This window comes from Brassica rapa, chromosome A03, assembly GCF_000309985.2.
Source record: "Brassica rapa cultivar Chiifu-401-42 chromosome A03, CAAS_Brap_v3.01, whole genome shotgun sequence".
In the NCBI taxonomy this organism is placed as follows: domain Eukaryota; kingdom Viridiplantae; phylum Streptophyta; class Magnoliopsida; order Brassicales; family Brassicaceae; genus Brassica; species Brassica rapa.
Window position 1 is genome coordinate 28,985,682 of NC_024797.2, and position 18,352 is coordinate 29,004,033.

Here is an 18,352-nt window from a genome sequence, read left to right on the forward strand (position 1 = left end):
GAAAATCCTAAAGATTACAAAAACTCTATCAGTCTATTGTCATACTAGTTTCTCCTATTAATAACTTATCAAGATAAATATAACATACTGGATTATAAATTTTTTGTTACACCTAATATATATGATATGGATTTTCCCTGCTAAAGCTTATTAAATTTTCATATAGAAAAATAGTTAATCATGAGTTTATGGATAATCCACAGGTCAAAAATGCTAAAAAAGTTTATTGATCTCTTTAATTGTTTCTCGGTCAAAAATATATATTTCTCGGTCAATGAAGGGAACCCAATACAAGAGAAGATGCTACTTACTCATGAGGGCGTCGTTCCTATAACTATGTCCTCAAATAATTAGAGGCGTCAAGACTTATAACTCTCTGCTCAAATAATTAACTAGAGATTGACCCAATTGGTTGACTTAGACGAAAACAAATGTTTGGTGCCAGTGGTAATTTAAATCTCAATGTAACACAAAAATCACATGGTTTAAAATCTAATAAAACTGATCATTGTGTATATTTAAATGTCTTTTACCTTTCACTAAAAATGAGAATAAAAATAGTTAATGTAATTATAAAAAATGGTACTATGAATATGATATTTGTGACAATTTTTCTATAAAATTTATCACTTGACCTTAAACTCACCTTAAGTTGCCACGCTACCATAAGAAGTATAAATATTACTCTTTTTTTGGTTTTGTTTAGTTGACGTTTTAGATGATTTCACAAAAATAAACAAAAAAACTATTCTAATGTATATTTTGGTGGAAACACTATATCATAGTGGTTAAGGTTTAAATGTTTCAGCACTCAGATCTAATGTTCGAATCTCATACTATGCAATTTCTTGCAAATTATATATTACAAAAGGTTCATGTTTCAATTTCCAGCGAAATCGATTTATTAGATAATTATACATACTACGGAAGACAAGCTTATAAGAGATCTTCAACATGGTGCAAGTAAATCCGGTCAAGCGTGGATCTTCATAGGACAACTCAGATAATGCAGTTAGTCATAGATCCTCATAAGACATATAGTATTATCGGTTGTTGAATCGTCTATTCAATATTTCTCATAATTTTAATATCATAATAAATCAGCGTTAAAAAAAATAATGTATATTCTATTTTTCCTTAATTGTTTTAATGTACAATTTATTTTTTTGATCATAAATCATTAGTTAGTCAAGTACAAAGGTATAGAAAACCTAAAGTCATTTTCTACATAGAATTTTGGAAGACGTCAAATATTTTGATACAAAACAAAAAATTTAAAACGTCACATATAACAAAACGGAGAGTATATTATTTTGAATGATATAAATTTGTAATTAATGTAAAATTATATATACTTTTCTGAAACATCAAATTGTTTTTTGAAATTAACTAACATAGTGGTCAGTTTTCTACTAATTCATTTAAAAATTAGTCCAGATGAAAAGACCGATACTCCCAAAGTAAGGAAACAAGTAATCTAACCAAAAGTGAAAAATCATCGTTACATAACTATTTGGGATAATACAAACGTAAATGTACAAGTTATTAACTTAGATGAGTCAACACATACTGCCACACATCTCTCTAGTTGGACGTCTTAACGAACACCCTAATGATTTTTGGCTTTTTAGCTTGTCCTATTCTAATCCGTGATTATAATAGCATCCGAGACTTTTTAATTTAGACTTTAGACTAAATTAGATCATCGAGACAAAACTAATTTTCTAACTAAATTTAATATCCATCTCAAGAGAACAGCTAGAGCTAAATTAGCAATTATTAACATGCATGTTGTCATCATGTAAACTGCACACACTAGTCATGACTCATGATGTAAGATCTCTTAACAAACTCTTGTTTCTACGCTTTTATAAATCGAGCTATTTATTTTATTTGTATAATTAAAAGATTTCGGATGATTAACTTAATTGGCAGTTTGAATTACAATGACATGCTCTATCCTTTTTCAAAAGCTTTTTTTAGCCGCCACGCCATGGAAGGGAGGCATTAAAAAGATTAATAAAAGATAACACTAACAACTCAATTATTGACAATATTACAGCATCAAGGAACATGTTCGTGACCGTGACGCCTGATTTAACTATTAGCCATTATATTTTTCTTACATTTTTTTTTTGCGGATCAGTTTATAAATACTTTCTAGAGAACTATTATAAATTGTTTCCAATAAGACAATTATAGATTACTTTAACCAAAAAAAAATAGAGACAGCTAAAGATTATTTTTTTAATAAAATTTACAATTCGGATTAGGTCTTAATTTGTCCCGATGAAAATCAGTACTATGAAAATACATACAGATTACTTGAAATTTAATGGATTGATCTAAAGAAACTTCTAATTAATAGTAGTGTAACTAGATAAAATAAAAGACGCCTATACTTTTTCAATGATATGGATTCCCAGATATAACCTTATCATATCAAGTAAGTTTTGCATGCATGAAACAAAATATGTATGACGAGGCACCAGTTTTGGTGTCATAACCATATTCCAATAGCATTTTTAGATCTTAGAATAAAACTGAATTTTCGATCAGAGCTACTTATAAAAATGGAAATAGCTCAAAGTTATAGAAATAGCTAGTTTGATATATTTCCAAATTGTTAAATTAAACGGTGCTTTATAAATATGTTCGCAATATTTTGAATACATGACTAAGGGTATCTTCATCCTTACTCCATTTTTTTCTCTAAAATAGAGTAAAAGTGAATATGGAGTAAGGAATGCTCCAACACAATTTCATATCTCACTCCATAATAAAATTTACTCTATAAATGGAGTAATCTATTTTTTTTTGTTCATCACTCCATTATTAAATAGAAAATGGAGTAGGGTTGGAGCAATTTTACTCCATTTTTACTTTTATTTTATTTTAGAGGAAAAAATAGAGTTATACATTAGAGATGCTAAGATATTGTCACTAGACTAGCTAATTTTCTAAGCATATTTTTATAATTTCAGAATATGAATTAGTTAATTTTGACAAGTCAACATTCGATTATATTCCATGTTGTAATTTTAAAAATAAGGTAGATGCCTTTTAGTAAAATCAAATAAGATGAAGTCTTCTTCCTGTCAGTTGTCCCTTTCGATCTTGTTTTAAGTAGTTGGTGAGAAGTGGTAACATGCGATTGAGTTGTCAAAGATAAGCATGCATGCATATACGGTACACTTGTTCATAACATAGTGTATACATGCATATGTAAGACTATCCACATACACAAAATTCAAAATGTAATTAGTAATTTCTCGTTTCGTTTAAGAAAATTAATGCACCTCTAATCTCTCTCTTCGACTAAAGTCGACGAAAATTGTTTTTTGTAGGCCAAAAATGATAACCATGTCCTATTAAGCTAATTTATTTTTTGTACCATTTTTTTTCTAATATCTTTCAGTATTTTTTAAAATAAATCAAAGAAATAGTTTTACAAACAAAAAAAAAATTCAAAAAATAGTAACTACCGATGAAATACCTATATCAATTTATTGGTATTTTTTTTTAATTCTAAAAATGTTTACATCGTAATTTCATATTTTGTTCTACAAAAAGTAGAATTGACATTCTACACAGTAGAAAATGTAATTTATTTTTTCAATTGAATTTAATATGTTTACAATATGTGATCTACATAAATAATAGTAATCTAAAAATACTTGGAAAACACATTTCGCGCTTAACCTATCGTTCTAAAATCTGTAGAATCTAGAATCTACACATTAATATAAATCTAAAATCATGTAGAAATCGGAATCTACACATTACTATAAATCTAAAACTAATAGAAATCGATTTCAAACATGTTTACTATGTTCTACATATAGTATAATACATATTCTACAGATAAGGATAATCAGTTACAAAAATGTGGAAAGAGAATATTTGGAAATATTCAGTTTTCTTATATTTATTAAAAAGACTTAAAAAAAAAGAAAATCGTGGTTTATAAAATCAATTTTTAAATTAAATAAATTAAAACATCGATTTAGAAACTTCTTCTCACGCCATCTTCTTCCCCCCCCCCCCTCTGTTCTTCAAAGAGAAGAGAAAAATGGGTTTGATTGATTAGAGATCGAGTTTTAAAAATTCAGCTCATGTTTGTTCGGTTCAAATCAAGTGAGAATCAAATCGGATTTAACCGATGAAAACCAAGAAATCGATTTGGAAGACCTGGGCACGGGATCGATTGATCCCGAAGACGCGACTGATCGATAGAAGTGGGATCGAGCTTCTGCGATCGACTAACCTGGGCTTGGTTGATCAGCATATGCTCCGCATATTATCGTTGTTCTGGATATATTTATCAGGATCGACCGGTTCAGATTGAACGGTTTCTTACCGGATTGATCGATCCCTTTGAGAGAAAAAAACTTTGAACTTTAAGTTTTTTTTGGAGATTTTTAATATTTTTTTAATTATTTTAGTTAAAATTATATTTTAATATTTAACAATTGTTTTATTAATTGTAATTTCGAATTTTTTAAATTGAAATTAAGGACAATATTGCCATTTTAAAAATATTTAGACTAATAGGACATAAAATCTATGAGATTAGCCTAATAAGATATATTTATTATTTTTTTTGGCCTACAAAAAAAACAATTTTCCCAACTACAAAAGCAAGCTAGTGAGAATTTTTCGCTGAGTTTTTCTAAATTCATAAATATTAAAATAATGAAAAAAGAAGAGGGGAAAGTAAGATAAAGTTTTTAAAAGAGTGTTAAAAAAAAGTTTTTAAAAGAGAAGTTGTACTAACATTTGTCCAAAAATGGTTCATCATTCAAGCACAAAATAAATCTTAATTAATTTTTTATTATTTTAAAATCTTTTACTTTTTTTGATTAAATGCCTTTTTGTTTCATATAGAGGATGTTTTGCCACACTGCACATATATTAAAAATTTTACTTTTGCAACAAAAATCATTGACAAAATTATTTAAAATAAAATTAGTTAATTATAAACAAAATAGTAAAATCATAATTGGTTACACAATTTTTTATAGTTAAAATTATCTACATACTTAAAAACATTTTTTTTTTCATACTTAAAAACATTATCTGTTGTATAACAACAAAAATCACCTAAAACAACTAGGGGTATTATTTCGAGAACCTCACAGTTTGGTGATTCGGATTCTGCAATGATCAAGTTTATACATCTAAAATCACTGTCTCCATCAATAAGACCAGTAGATTACAGCTAATTTCTTGATTTACTTGATTATATACACAAATATAGAAAGAACGATTAAAATAATTAAGTCGGAGCCTCGCCTTACCTTCCTCTCAAGTTGTCAATATTTAGATGGAGTGTTACATCCACATTCCTAACAGTTTCTCCTGCTTATTTTAATATATCACTGAACACATCTTCTGATCTTCAGACTAATCATCATATCATCATTATATTTGAATAGCTCAATATGTACCACATCCATCATTTAAATTACTCTTTCTAACTCCTATATATATAAGAAGAGGCTCCCTTTAAAGTTTAAACCAATACAATAAAATTATAATTAGCCATGGAGAAGAAGACTAACCAAACAATATTCTCCATATTTTCTCTTCTTCTTCTCTTTTCTTCATGTGTATCTGCTCAGCTTCGGACAGGTTTCTACCAGAACTCATGTCCGAACGTAGAAAGCATTGTCCGTAATGCCGTCCGTCAAAAATTCCAGCAGACTTTTGTCACTGCTCCCGCCACTCTCCGCCTTTTCTTCCACGATTGCTTCGTTCGCGTACGTAACTATATTTATATGTTTTTTTCCAAAAAGAAAAACTATATTTATATGTCAATAGGAACTCTATCATTTTATTTTTTAATCTTGAATGTATATAAGATTGTGTTCATAGTTCTTACAGTATAAAATTCAGTTTGATTGAAAATCTGCGAATTTAGAGTTTAAGATATTTCTTTTACATAGATTTTCTTCAAACAACATTATATTGACAAACTTAATTTTCTTATTTTATATGAATATTTAGGGATGTGATGCTTCGATATTGATAGCATCTCCGTCGGAGAAAGACCATCCAGACGACATGTCATTGGCCGGAGACGGATTCGATACGGTGGTGAAGGCGAAGCAGGCCGTTGATAGAGATCCTAAATGCCGCAACAAAGTTTCATGTGCTGACATTTTGGCTCTCGCTACTCGTGAAGTCGTCGTTTTGGTATGAATATACCTTTTTTTTTTTTTTTTTTGGTAACACGAATATACCTTTTTCTAGTAACCTATATTTATATTCATCTCTTTCTTGTCCTTAATTTTATAATGTCCGAGGTATTGAAATTGGCTTTTGCGGGTGAAAAGCTACTCACTATTAAATAGTAAATATAAATACCATGGTTGGAGTTAAAAAAATATATTAGTATGCATTGTTTGAATTAAAAATTCATATATATATATATTTTTATAATACTGTGACACCTTTTGTTGGAGGTTTGTAATCATTTTATACGAGTACAACTAACAAGACGTCATATAGTCAGGATAAAAACGAATTATTGATACATCATAGTATATAATACTCACTTCATTCCTAAAAGATCCATGTTATAGTTTTTTCATACTTATTAAGAAATTATTTAAAATTATATTTTCCAATACATTATTTTTCTTATAACTATTTCCAATAACTTTTAACCAATGAAATTTTATTAAACACAATTGTATTTTATGAAAAGTACAATTTTTTATTAATTAATGTCTTGAAAATGTAAAAAGTATATTTTTTTGAAACAAATTTTTTTTCTAAAAAATGGATCTATAAGAAACAGAGGGAATATAATTATTAATAATATATATAATCGGATAATTAACAATAAAATGTTCAGACCGGAGGACCTAGCTACCCGGTGGAGCTAGGGAGGAGAGATGGCAGATTATCTACGAAGGCAAGCGTTCAAAACAATTTGCCACAGCCCGGTTTTAACCTAAACCAGCTCAACGCCATGTTCAACCGTCACGGTCTCTCTCAAACCGACATGATCGCCCTCTCAGGTTCGTAACAAACCAAACTGAACTATTGAGATAAGGATCTAACTTGGAAGATAAAAATAAACACAACATATTATTGTAATTTCAGGAGCGCACACTCTCGGATTCGCACATTGTGGAAAATTCTCAAACCGAATTTACAATTTTAGCCCTAGAACCCGTATCGACCCGAGTTTGAACAGTGGCTACGCGCTTCAGCTTCGCCAGATGTGCCCGCAACGTGTGGACCCACGTATCGCGATCAACATGGACCCGACCACGCCACGTACATTCGACAACGCTTACTTCAAGAACCTTCAACAAGGAAAGGGTCTTTTCACGTCTGATCAAGTATTGTTTACAGACCAACGGTCTAGAGCTACGGTTAACTCGTTTGCCAACAGTGAAACTGCATTTAGGCAAGCTTTTGTCTCAGCCATCACGAAGTTGGGTCGTGTTGGGGTTAAGACTGGTAATGCTGGTGAGATTCGAAGGGATTGTTCACGTTTCAATTAGTTTGATTTGATGGGTTTTATCTTTTATTCCTTAAGAAGATTTCGTATTTTTCTTCTTAATAATAAAATAAAATTTCGCATTGTTTTCAATAATAAGTTCAAAAGTATCGAAAATGGAAACGTAAATTAAATAATAAGATGGTTTTATTTCGTTTCTCTTCTCCTTTTGTCCTATGCTTGTATTCATGTTTTTCCGAGACTATTATCATAAGATGGTTTTATTTTAACTAAAAAAAGTTAAAAATCGTCTCTTAAATAACAGATATAAGTGCAGTTTCTTAACCAAAAAATATAAAAAAAATATCAAATCATGAGTTAACAACCTCGGCTAAGTGACCGGGGTTAATCATGCTCTTAGAGCATATGCACTGAAGGTTCAATGCCCAGGTTCACACCATACCCAAAAAAAATATTATAATATTTTTATTTTTATGAACTCATCCCTTCCAGGTTCGTTGGGATGAACTCGGTTCATCACTGTAACGCAGGTTCCACGCCACATGGCGGCCTGCGACTGGTCCGTTTATTATTTATTTTTATTTTTTGAAAAAATCAAACGAGAAAAATAATAAAAAATTAAAGTTATGATCCCCTCAAGGTTCATTGATACATATGCTCTTAGCTGCTTTCACCAATCAGATCACAAAGGAGGAGAACTAGTTTTTTTTTATCAAAAGGAGGAGAACTAGTTAGTAGTTAACATAAGAAAAAGAAAAAAAAGGAGGAGAACTTTCAAGGTCTGGAAATAACCATGTTGTTAATTCACATTTTAATAAAGAACATGTGGAGAAAGAGATTGAACAAAAAGATCTACATGATAATCATGCTTTCAACATAAATGCAGCTATTATTGACTATTATTTCAAAAAGGAGTCTAATGGTCCAAAATCCAAATAGATTCCAAGAATTTGATTGCAGATGAGCAAAAGAAGAAACGATTGATGCTGACAACATAAAAGAATCGAAGTTTACAAAGAGGATGATGATGTGATTGTGTTTAAGAAGAGGTTCCCAATTGTTACAAAAAAAGAAAAAAAAATGCAGCCTAGCAACTACGGTGAACTTTTCAAGGCAGGTGTGATTCATCATCCAGAAAACTCGAGGTCAGTTTTTTTTTGAAGTTGCAGAGTTTTATGTAGGAGAGATTACATATCTATTTTTCTATAATTTTATATATTAAAGTTTTTGGGTGTTTTTCTTTATTTTACAGGTTTACGTATCTGTTTATGAATTTTCTTATTTCTAAGTATTTGTTATTCCTATGCTTTGAGCCATAGGAGTATATAAAGGTAAAATGATATGAAAAAGACACAAAAAAAAAATTTAAAAATATTTCTGATATATTCCAGATTTTTCTTATTAAAATTTGTAGTTTGCAAACTTGATTTTGGGAGGCTTAGCTCATGCTAAACCTAGCAAAATCTCTTGACAATAACCTTAAGAGGTCATGAAGAAAAGTAAAACAAAACAAAACAAAAACATAAATAAGGGAAAAAGATCAGTCATATGCTTGGTTTAGTCTTCTTTATGTGACTAGACAGTGTAGTGTCCTGGAGTTTCAATGTCCAACCCCTTTAGCTTAGCTACTGATTCCACATGTCCCTTGAGTGTGTGCAGCTCCCTAAGCCTGTTGTTAACATTTTAAACATTCACTTAATAAGTGTTTAGTTCCAGACAAAGAATTGATAATGCTACAACGTTGAGATAAAGATTTATTTTTACCTAGCGATCTCAGCTCTTTTCTTGGCTTGCTCTGCAATCTCAGACAATTCTCTGTAACCTCCTTTCTCAGGGATGATGTTAACAGGTTCTTTTGGCTGTAAACCATGAAGTGTCCTCTGAGCAACTGCCCACTGAGCCTCCCTCTCTTCTTTTCCAAAATCTTTCTTGGTCGTTAAAGCTGTCCTGCTCTCAAACATGTTGAGCCAAGCCTTTCCAGTCAAGGTGTATCGAATGGCAAACTTGATAACGTCCAGTGGGAAGTATGTTATAATACTGTATAGCCATATTACTCCAGCCCATCCCCATCCAATACCTTTAACCTCCGCGAATTCCCAGTTTGCGTAGACCGCAATCAAAGTGGCAACCTACATTTGGAAGAAACAAGTTCGTTTATGACCTTTCTCTAACTCAAAACGTGTAGTATTGATTATGATCTTCTTACCAGTTGTGCAATGAGGAAAGCAATCATCAGCAACGCTCCAGGACGTTCAACAAAGGACCAACTCCTTGATCTTGTTACGAAGATTAGAGCTTGACTAATGATACTAACTTGTAAATACAATGCACTCATTAACTCGTGGTCATTACCCTTGATGGACCTCACACCAAACAGGTTCTGCGAATCGAAAGTGAAAGTTAGTTTTAAAATCTATACACTTAGCAAAGAAGACATATACTGTCACTTGTTTTCCAAGAATAAACCGGTTAGAAGTGAATTAACTAAGAGAAGTACACTCTACTATTTTCTGATTTTTTTTGCTTATGTGCTATTTTGTGAGTATTTTTTTGGTATTATTTAGGAGAATTTCCTATTAATTAACTCGATTATATTATTACCGAGAAAAAGTCGGTCTCGTGTGCCAACCAGAAGAAAACAACAGTCATGACGGCTAGGTAGCTTCCAAGCACAACTCCAGTAGCGAAAATTTCTCTAAGTTTCCAGCTATCAGGTGTGGGAGATGGCTTGACTCTGTCCTTTGAAATTGTCATGATGGTACCTATAAAACACACATAAGATATATAAGTAACTTGTATAAATAAGAGATTTGATTTTTGTTAAAATAAATAAATAAATAAATAAATAAATAAATAAATAAATAAATAAATAAGAGATTTGAGGATTTAAACAATAAGGTTTTGCTCACCATCGTTAAGAATGGCAATGATCAGAACCATAAATGCTGAGAAGTCAAACTTCCATATCAAAGCAATAAGCATGAAACCAAGCACGATACGGATTGTGATTGAAACTGCATATATAGTGTAGTTCTTCATTCTCTGGAAAATAGCTCTGCTGGTGAGGACAGCACTGATGATAACGCTGAGTCCAGGCTCAGTGAGAACGATATCTGAAGCACCCCGAGCCGCGTCAGTAGCATCATCGACAGCAATACCAATATCAGCTTTCTTCAAAGCAGGAGCATCATTGACACCATCACCAGTCATTCCAACAATATGCTTCCTCTCTTGCAACTTCTTCACGATTTCGTATTTGTGCTCTGCAGTGTCCAAAGCAAAGAAGCTTAGATCTAAGGTATCCAACCACCTTTCCATTGACAAAAATTAAAAAAGTAGATAATAACCTGGGAAGACTCCAGCAAAACCATCAGCCTGTTCGATCAAGTCCTCAACAGGAATATTGGCAAGTGCTGGGTCCTTGTGGTTACCGAGAAGAGCCGAGGACGGGTACATGTTTGTTCCCATTCCAAGTCTGCGACCAGTTTCCTTTCCAATAGCAAGTTGGTCACCTGGCCACATGCATCATCCAAGAGAATGTTAGTGGGGAAATGAAAATGTGTTTAGTTACCAGGACAAGACGGGTTTCCAACTCAAAAACAATTGGTAATAAATATATTAACACATATTATATAAGATTATTTCCGACTTCTTCTGATGTGAGATATTTTTCCCTAATAACAAGATTGAAGAGTGTGGCATGATTATTACCAGTGATCATCTTGACGTTAACACCAAGATGCAAAGCCCTTCGAATGGTTTCAGCACTGTCATGTCTTGGGGGATCAAATAGTGGCAACAAGCCAACAAACTCCCATCGGCTACCAAGGCTTTCCTTTGTTTTCTCTGGCACCGTCTAAACAAAGGAGATGGGAACACAAATAAATGAATATATGTTACTGAAACTAACAAGTATCATCAAAGGAAACAAGTTAAGTACCTGGCGAGAAACAGCCAAGGACCTGAGACCACGCTCGGCATACTTTTCGATAATATCGAGCACCCTCTTGCTAAGGTCATTGCTGGCTTTACAAAGTTCAAGAATCTGCTCAGGAGCACCTTTACTGACTCTGTGCCAGTTACCACTAGAGTCTATGTACGTCAAAGCAGTTCTCTTATCAGTAGGGTTGAATGGAAGGAAATGCACTTCTCTAATTCCAGCCCGGGCCTCCTTTGGATCAGAAAGCATCCCAACCATTGCTGCATCGATGGCGTCCTGGTTCTCAATTCTTGAAGCCATAGCCGCAAATAAAAGAACTTGATCTTTCTCCACACCCTTGCAGAAAACCTCAACCAAGTTTTTGTCCACACTCAGTTTATTGAGGGTTAGCGTCCCTGTTTTGTCACTGCACAGCACATCCATCCCGGCCAATTCTTCGATGGCAGTCATACGCTTGGTGATGGCACCTTGCTGAGACAGCTTGTGAGAACCAATAGCCATTGTCACCGACAAAACCGTAGGCATAGCAATGGGGATACCACCGATCAATAGGACCAAGAGATTATCAATCCCGTCTCTGTACTTTCGGCGTTGGATAGGGTACATGACAATAATCTCAATCACCATACCAATTGCAATGGAACAGATACAGAAGTTTCCAATAGCTGTAAGAACCTTCTGGAAATGTCCAACTTGGTTTGTGCTGTCCACAAGATGAGCAGCTTTACCGAAGAAGGTGTGAACACCTGTGGCGATAACAACGGCCTCTATCTCTCCTTGTTTACAGGTTGAGCCAGAGAACACTCCTTGGCCAGGGTGCTTGGTTACAGGGAGGGACTCTCCGGTAAGAGCAGACTGGTCCACCTTTAAAGGATCACCTTCGAGAAGACGAGCATCGGCAGGGATGATATCTCCAAGTTTAATGCTAACGATATCTCCCGGGACAAGAATAGCAGCTTCTTGTTCACTCCATTTCCCATCCCTAAGAACCTGAAAACAGAGAAACATCACAATTATAAAATTTCAAACCGATAGATAGTTGGAAAAATAATCAACTGATATATAAAAGGATAGAACCAATCCATTTATCGTCAATTGATCTTAAGTTGGAAGTCAATATCAGTACCAACTTCACAATGCATTATCCTATGACAAACCTTGGTTTTAGGAGCCAGACCAGCCATGAGAGCAGCAGCGGCGTTACCGGCGTTGTTTTCTTCTATGAAACTGATGGTAGAGTTGATGACGAGAAGACAGATGATACCAACAAAGTCCTGCCAATCCGGAGGTCTACCATCCCCGTTGGCCAAAGCAATAGCCATGATCGCAGCAGCTTCCATGACCCATGAAAGAGGATTCCACATAAACCCCAAAAACTTGAGAATCTTGCTTTCCTGTAAACGTTCATTGTGCAAAAAGATATTTCAGTAAACAAACAAAAACTCAAATTGCAAGAAAAGTGAAGACCTTCTTCTCTTCGAGCTTGTTCAAGCCAAAGATCTGAACTCTGGCTTCCCCTTCCTGTGTCGTCAAACCTTCCTTTGTACATTTTAGCTGCTGGAATACTTCCTCTATTGGAATTTTCTCCTGCAAAAGAAAAGCAGTGAGATAAACATTTTTGAAGTTATTCAGACATTCACGTGCACAATAAGATGTTCAGAAAGAGAAATGTTTGTCTTTAAAATAAAAACAAAGAACTTGGTCGGAACTATTTCAGTTCATGTAAGTTCAAAAAAAAAAAACTATTTCAGTTCATGTGAATGAATGATCTAAAAATATCATATAGTCCTTAGATTCGTTACATATTTGGCGGGAAAGAATGAACGTAAAAGATAAAAAAAAACAATCAACTTCTTGTGAAGATTTATAACCGTTGAAGCAAAGTCATAGAACAGTTTATGGGGATGATGTCATTAACAGATAGACAAATAAATAAAAAATGGTTACCAGATCAACAGTCTCGTTCTTGATATCCTCAAGACCCATAATATCTTCCTTCCGTCACTTACAAAATCCTCCAAACACAATTGTGTCCACCGTTTCACTCGATCATATGGATACTGGCGAGAGAAGAGCAGGGAGCAGTAGCGAGCTCTATGTTAGTATTAAGAACGAGTTCTGTTTTTATACTACTAAAAAGACAAATTTCTCCACTGTTTAGTTAGTGTGGGTCCCAATAAGAAGTCTCCATTTATCACCCCTTCCTTTTTTTTTTTTCCCAAATTGATGTTTTTTTTATTGAATAAAACCGGCCCAAGGCCCAAATACAAGAACAAAAGGCAAGAAGCCCAAAGCAAACGGGCTACAAATGTCAACACTTAATAAAGGCCTGCGGCCCACACCAGTCAGACCCGAACGACGCCGGCCGGAGAAGCGCATCAAGGAAGCAGGTTGCAGAGACACGTGGAAGCATCTAAACCCTCGGAACGACACGCGTCGCAACCCGCCTCGACCTGATCTTCTCCGCCTCGAAACGCCTCCAGGGCCACCTCACCACACCTTGGTTACGCCGGATCTCGAAAACCCGCAACACACAGCCTTCATCTCCGATGATCCCCCAGCGAAAGCTTAATCGGACATACCGCGCTTTCCTCAGGACCACCACCTCTTCTCTCGAAAGTAAATCACGACCTCACTAACCTCTCTTGTCGGCGATGAACCACGGAGAGGTTTATCTTCTTCAAAGAACTCAACCGATGTGTCTCCTTTCTCCCCGAGCCGACAAGAACAAAAACCAAACCAACCTTTCACCTCTAAACACCCAATGTTCCTACGGGTTCCAAGCCGGCAACGTAGAGCTACAGTAGCCTCTACCCTCCGGAAACTATACGGCGACGGCAGAGCTATGCAAGCCTCCCCTTCCCGGAAAACTGAACCGGCGGCGACGGAGCAAAGAAAGTCTCCACCTCCCGGAGAAAACCGAGGACGACGGAGCTATGAGAGTCTCCTCCTCCCGGAATCGCACCTTGATCTTAAAAACGAGCCGTCTCTCCACCGCAGAAACTCCTTCCCACCGTCGCGTCTTAACTCCAAAACAGACAAACCGCCATGCACCATGGATTAGGTCGCAGCCAGAGCTCAGACAAGGCGAGGGTAGAAGGGATACGAAGGAGAGATACCAGAAATGCTATAAAACCTGACGGACTCTGGGTCCGGCGACGGCACGCGCGCGCACGCGCCGGCCGTACGCCGGGACCAACTAGATCTGCTTTCTCTCTCTTGCTTTCTCTCTCTTTCTACTTGACTATGCGCTCTCTTAACATGATTTTCACCCCTTCCTTCTCCTTGATGATAATTAACATTTATTTTCTTGTTTCTTTTGGCTCTGAACTCTTTCACTGTTGATTAGCAGATTGCCTTTGATATCATTCACAGTCTTTACTAACCCCCAAATCAGTGTAATAATCGTGGGTCTATTTTTTACTGAAATTATGGAGAAACTTATTTAATTTCACTGTGATAAGAAAATTTAACCATGAATTATTGTATTTCTTTAGTTATTGCTTATTAGTACAAATAAAGAGAGTAGAAAAATTTTCAGTTTTCTTCTTCCAAAACTTCTGTCTAATATTTTGATAAAAATCATAAGGTCATTTTTATTGGGGGTATCTCAACAAAAATAATAATAATTGAAACTTTCAAAAATTTTAGAGATCCATGCCAAAAAATTCATTTGCAAATTCTCTTTTTAAATTTGTAAGTCAAAGAGTTATTCCTCCCAATTATATCAGGAAAAAATATAATTGGTGGAGGTGTTACTCTGCAGTGGGATTATAAATTCAAGTTGACAAAAAGGCAACATACTTCTTGCTGCTTAACCTATCTATCCTCTTATTAATTATTTTTGATCTGCCACCTATTTGGTTCCATGTATTTTATTCCATACATAATTTATTCTCAAAATTTCAACTAGAAATATATATATCTATTTCCTTACAAATTCATTTTTTAAAGGTTTAGGTTTGTATGTTTATTAGACAGGTTTTATTAGGAAGGAAATTGTAATAAAAAAATTAGGAAGAAAATCGCGGGTGGTAATTAATATGAGGGTATAACACCGTCGAACATGCTCCTCACTATGTAGGATTCTGCATTGACTTGGAATCAACTTGGGTTGTCGAAATGCAAATTACTAAGATAGGTGGAAAACATTTTTTTTTCTTTTAACTGGCTCTTCAAGATAGGTGGAATAGTTTAGTTTTATAGGACAAAATATCGAAGTGTTTATAGTTTCGTGGCCCTAACGGGCGGTAATGCAAGGCCCCTTCCAAAGTGCATATGGCAAGGTCAGTAGTGGGAATGAAGTCACGTACAAAGTCGGATTTTTGAACCATATACTTACTAAAAAGTTTAATACAATTTTGTAATTTACACCTATATATAATATTCAAAATTATGAGAACCAAAACCAATGTCTCACTGTGGCAAAATTCGGCCTTGCATGGTTACATGTTAGACATTTTTCATGGCAATCTATCTGATCATGCTTTGACATTTTTCATTAATCATACAATACCATTTGTGAATCACCAGAAATATCACTATCATAAAGATGATGGTATAACAGTTTTATATCATTACGTAATATTGTATACTATTATTCTGTTGAGGTATATATTTATTCGATGAGTAATGACCCAATTGCCAATTGGTAAAAAAAAAGAAGAAGACCCAATTGGTACGAACGGTCACAAACTAGAAAATATAAATTGTTTACATCATGGACTTGACGTATTGTAACTTTTTGTCTTTCATCTTTTGAAATAATATTTTTACAAAGGCTGATTGACTTTAATTAGAGATTTTTTTTAGTAAACTTATAAAACGGAGGATGATCCATTTAGTATCACGCTAAACAATGCCCGAATTTTGAATTTAATATGCTAAATATAAAAGCTAACTAAGTTATTACTTATTAGTCAACCAGGAGAGAAACAATATTTAATTTTCAAAATAAACCGAGATATGTACTCGAACGTTTGATTCTAGAATATCCCTCGACAGTCCAACAAAAGAAGATAATGTGTTTACTTTAATTTTGTGAAAGTAAACATATGTAGACGTACCCTGATAATCGTGCACCATGTACAGCCTCACATGTCTTCCTGGACTCGATTGATATAAGCAAGAGACTTAGCTAGTCACAAGCAAGAGGCTGGTCACTTGCCCGATGTCATCATGCTTACTTACCCATTTACTCATAATTTGGACAAATAGAATCTAAATCTAAACTATCTTTACAAAGAAGGCAGACACTATTTTAGCAACTCTCTAATCACCTCTGAACTTATTAACCAAACTAATGCTAACTATTGTTTTTCTTCTTATCATGTCATTACTTGTTACAGACTTCAACTTTCTTCTCTGACTTCTTGCTTGTGTTTCTCCTTATTTACTTCTTCTTTCATGATCACTTGTTTTTTTTTCTTCTTCTTTCACATACTTGGCTCTTCTTTTTATTTTTCTTCTAATTGTTTATTTTCTCATTTTCAGGATTTACTAAAGGAATCATTTCAACAAGTTGCAATATGTCAAGTGAATGATGAAACAGATTTGTGTGACCGCACGTACCAAATAAGATAATTTTTCCTCGAATAAATATGTTAACAATAGTGTGCTCATATTTTCACTTTTACAGAAGAATATTATTATAAATCGTGATATATATCGTATGAAATAGTTTTACCATCAACTTCTTGAAAGAGATTTTCCCAGAAATGAACGAATGCGATTAATTAAAAATGTCAAAGGCATGAGAGAGATTGCCATGATGCCATGAAAATGTCAACATGTGACTTCGTTTCCATTGCTAACCTTGTCATGATGCACCTTGAAAGGAACAATCCAACATATTAAGTAGTCGAGCATCTTCATCTCCGCTCCATAATTTTATAATTTACTGTAAAATAGAGTAAAAAATAAAATAATAAAAAACAAGAAAAATAATTACTCTATAAATAAAATAATTTTTTATTATTTGCTCATTCTCTTTTTTCACTCAATTTTTGAAGTAAATTATAAAGTAGAAATGAAAATATCCTAATAACCGCATATAAATCAAGGGATTTTTGCAAAATTGACCTACAACTTAAAGTCAAACACAAAACTAACCTCCATTTTTTTGAAAATTGGTTTTGCCCTATTCACCCCACAAGTTCATATAATTTACGAAAATGTCATCAATTTTTTTTTTTTTTTCGAAAATGACATTTTTACTCTCTCACCCTCATCATCTTCAAGTAATTACAAGATTGCCATTGTCATCAATACCACAACCACCATGAACAACCAATTTGAAGCTCTTAGAGCTCCCAAAATCGATTTACCCTTCTTCTTTTTCCATTCTTGTGAACTAAACACAACATATCTCTCACTTTCTCTCCACAATGAGCTAAAAAACCCAAGATTTTGATTCTAAAATTTTTATGGTTCATAGAGTCATAGAAGCTAACGATTATGGGTGGGTGACTTTCGTTTGTGATTCTGTGTGCTTGGAGAAGCCTTATGTATGCTAAAGAACTTATCTCACCAATTTAAGGTATGACATCGAGTTTTTTTCCAGATCTGTTCGTCAGACGACTTACTTGGGAAGTCGTCTGGCTGTAGACGACTTACCTTTCAGTCGTCTGGCTGTAGACAACTTACCTGGAAGTCGTCTGGTCAACGCAGAGGTTATTTTTGCAATTGACTTTGAAATCTGTAACCTGAGACGACTGAAAGTTAAGTCGTCTACTATTGTTTGGTTTCAAAAAAAATTCCAAAGAACCTAGACGACTTACATTTCAGTCGTCATAGGTTAGTTTTGCATTTGACTGGATAATTTCAGAAGTTTGACTTCCCCAGACGACTTACATTTCAGTCGTCTGGCGAAAATTAAAATATAATATTTTTTTAAAGTAAACGACTTACAATTAAGTAGTCATAGGTTAGTTTTG

At 34.1% G+C, this 18,352-nt stretch overlaps 2 protein-coding genes across 2 annotated transcripts; one reads left to right on the forward strand and one right to left on the reverse strand.

The window, feature by feature from the left end:
• The first annotated feature begins 4,231 nt into the window (after positions 1 to 4,231).
• On the forward strand, positions 4,232 to 7,678 carry LOC103861933 (peroxidase 45). Its single transcript, XM_009139645.3, has 4 exons — positions 4,232 to 5,762; positions 6,010 to 6,198; positions 6,863 to 7,028; positions 7,114 to 7,678. The coding sequence occupies exons 1-4, from the start codon at positions 5,547 to 5,549 to the stop codon at positions 7,518 to 7,520; spliced, it is 978 nt and encodes a 325-aa protein (XP_009137893.1). The 5' UTR covers positions 4,232 to 5,546; the 3' UTR covers positions 7,521 to 7,678.
• A 1,159-nt stretch (positions 7,679 to 8,837) lies between these two features.
• LOC103861934 (ATPase 2, plasma membrane-type) lies at positions 8,838 to 13,403 on the reverse strand. The gene is made up of 11 exons (XM_009139647.3): positions 13,365 to 13,403; positions 12,885 to 13,004; positions 12,575 to 12,811; positions 11,418 to 12,407; positions 11,189 to 11,333; positions 10,825 to 10,989; positions 10,387 to 10,740; positions 10,079 to 10,239; positions 9,684 to 9,857; positions 9,242 to 9,606; positions 8,838 to 9,146 (listed from the first exon to the last, which is right to left on the reverse strand). Exons 1-11 carry the CDS (start codon positions 13,401 to 13,403, stop codon positions 9,053 to 9,055), a joined length of 2,844 nt encoding a protein of 947 aa, XP_009137895.2. The 3' UTR covers positions 8,838 to 9,052.
• Positions 13,404 to 18,352: the final 4,949 nt, after the last annotated feature.

Coding starts and splice junctions, on each gene's coding strand:
- LOC103861933 (XM_009139645.3), top strand. CDS start 5,547: ATGGAGAAGAAGACTAACCAAACAATATTCTCCATATTTTCTCTTCTT. Junction 6,199..6,862: donor CTCGTGAAGTCGTCGTTTTG/GTATGAATATAC, acceptor TAAAATGTTCAG/ACCGGAGGACCTAGCTACCC. Junction 7,029..7,113: donor CGACATGATCGCCCTCTCAG/GTTCGTAACAAA, acceptor TTGTAATTTCAG/GAGCGCACACTCTCGGATTC.
- LOC103861934 (XM_009139647.3), bottom strand. CDS start 13,403: ATGGGTCTTGAGGATATCAAGAACGAGACTGTTGATCTG. Junction 11,334..11,417: donor CCTTGGCTGTTTCTCGCCAG/GTACTTAACTTG, acceptor TCCTTTGTTTAG/ACGGTGCCAGAGAAAACAAA. Junction 9,607..9,683: donor CTTTCCTCATTGCACAACTG/GTAAGAAGATCA, acceptor TTCCAAATGTAG/GTTGCCACTTTGATTGCGGT.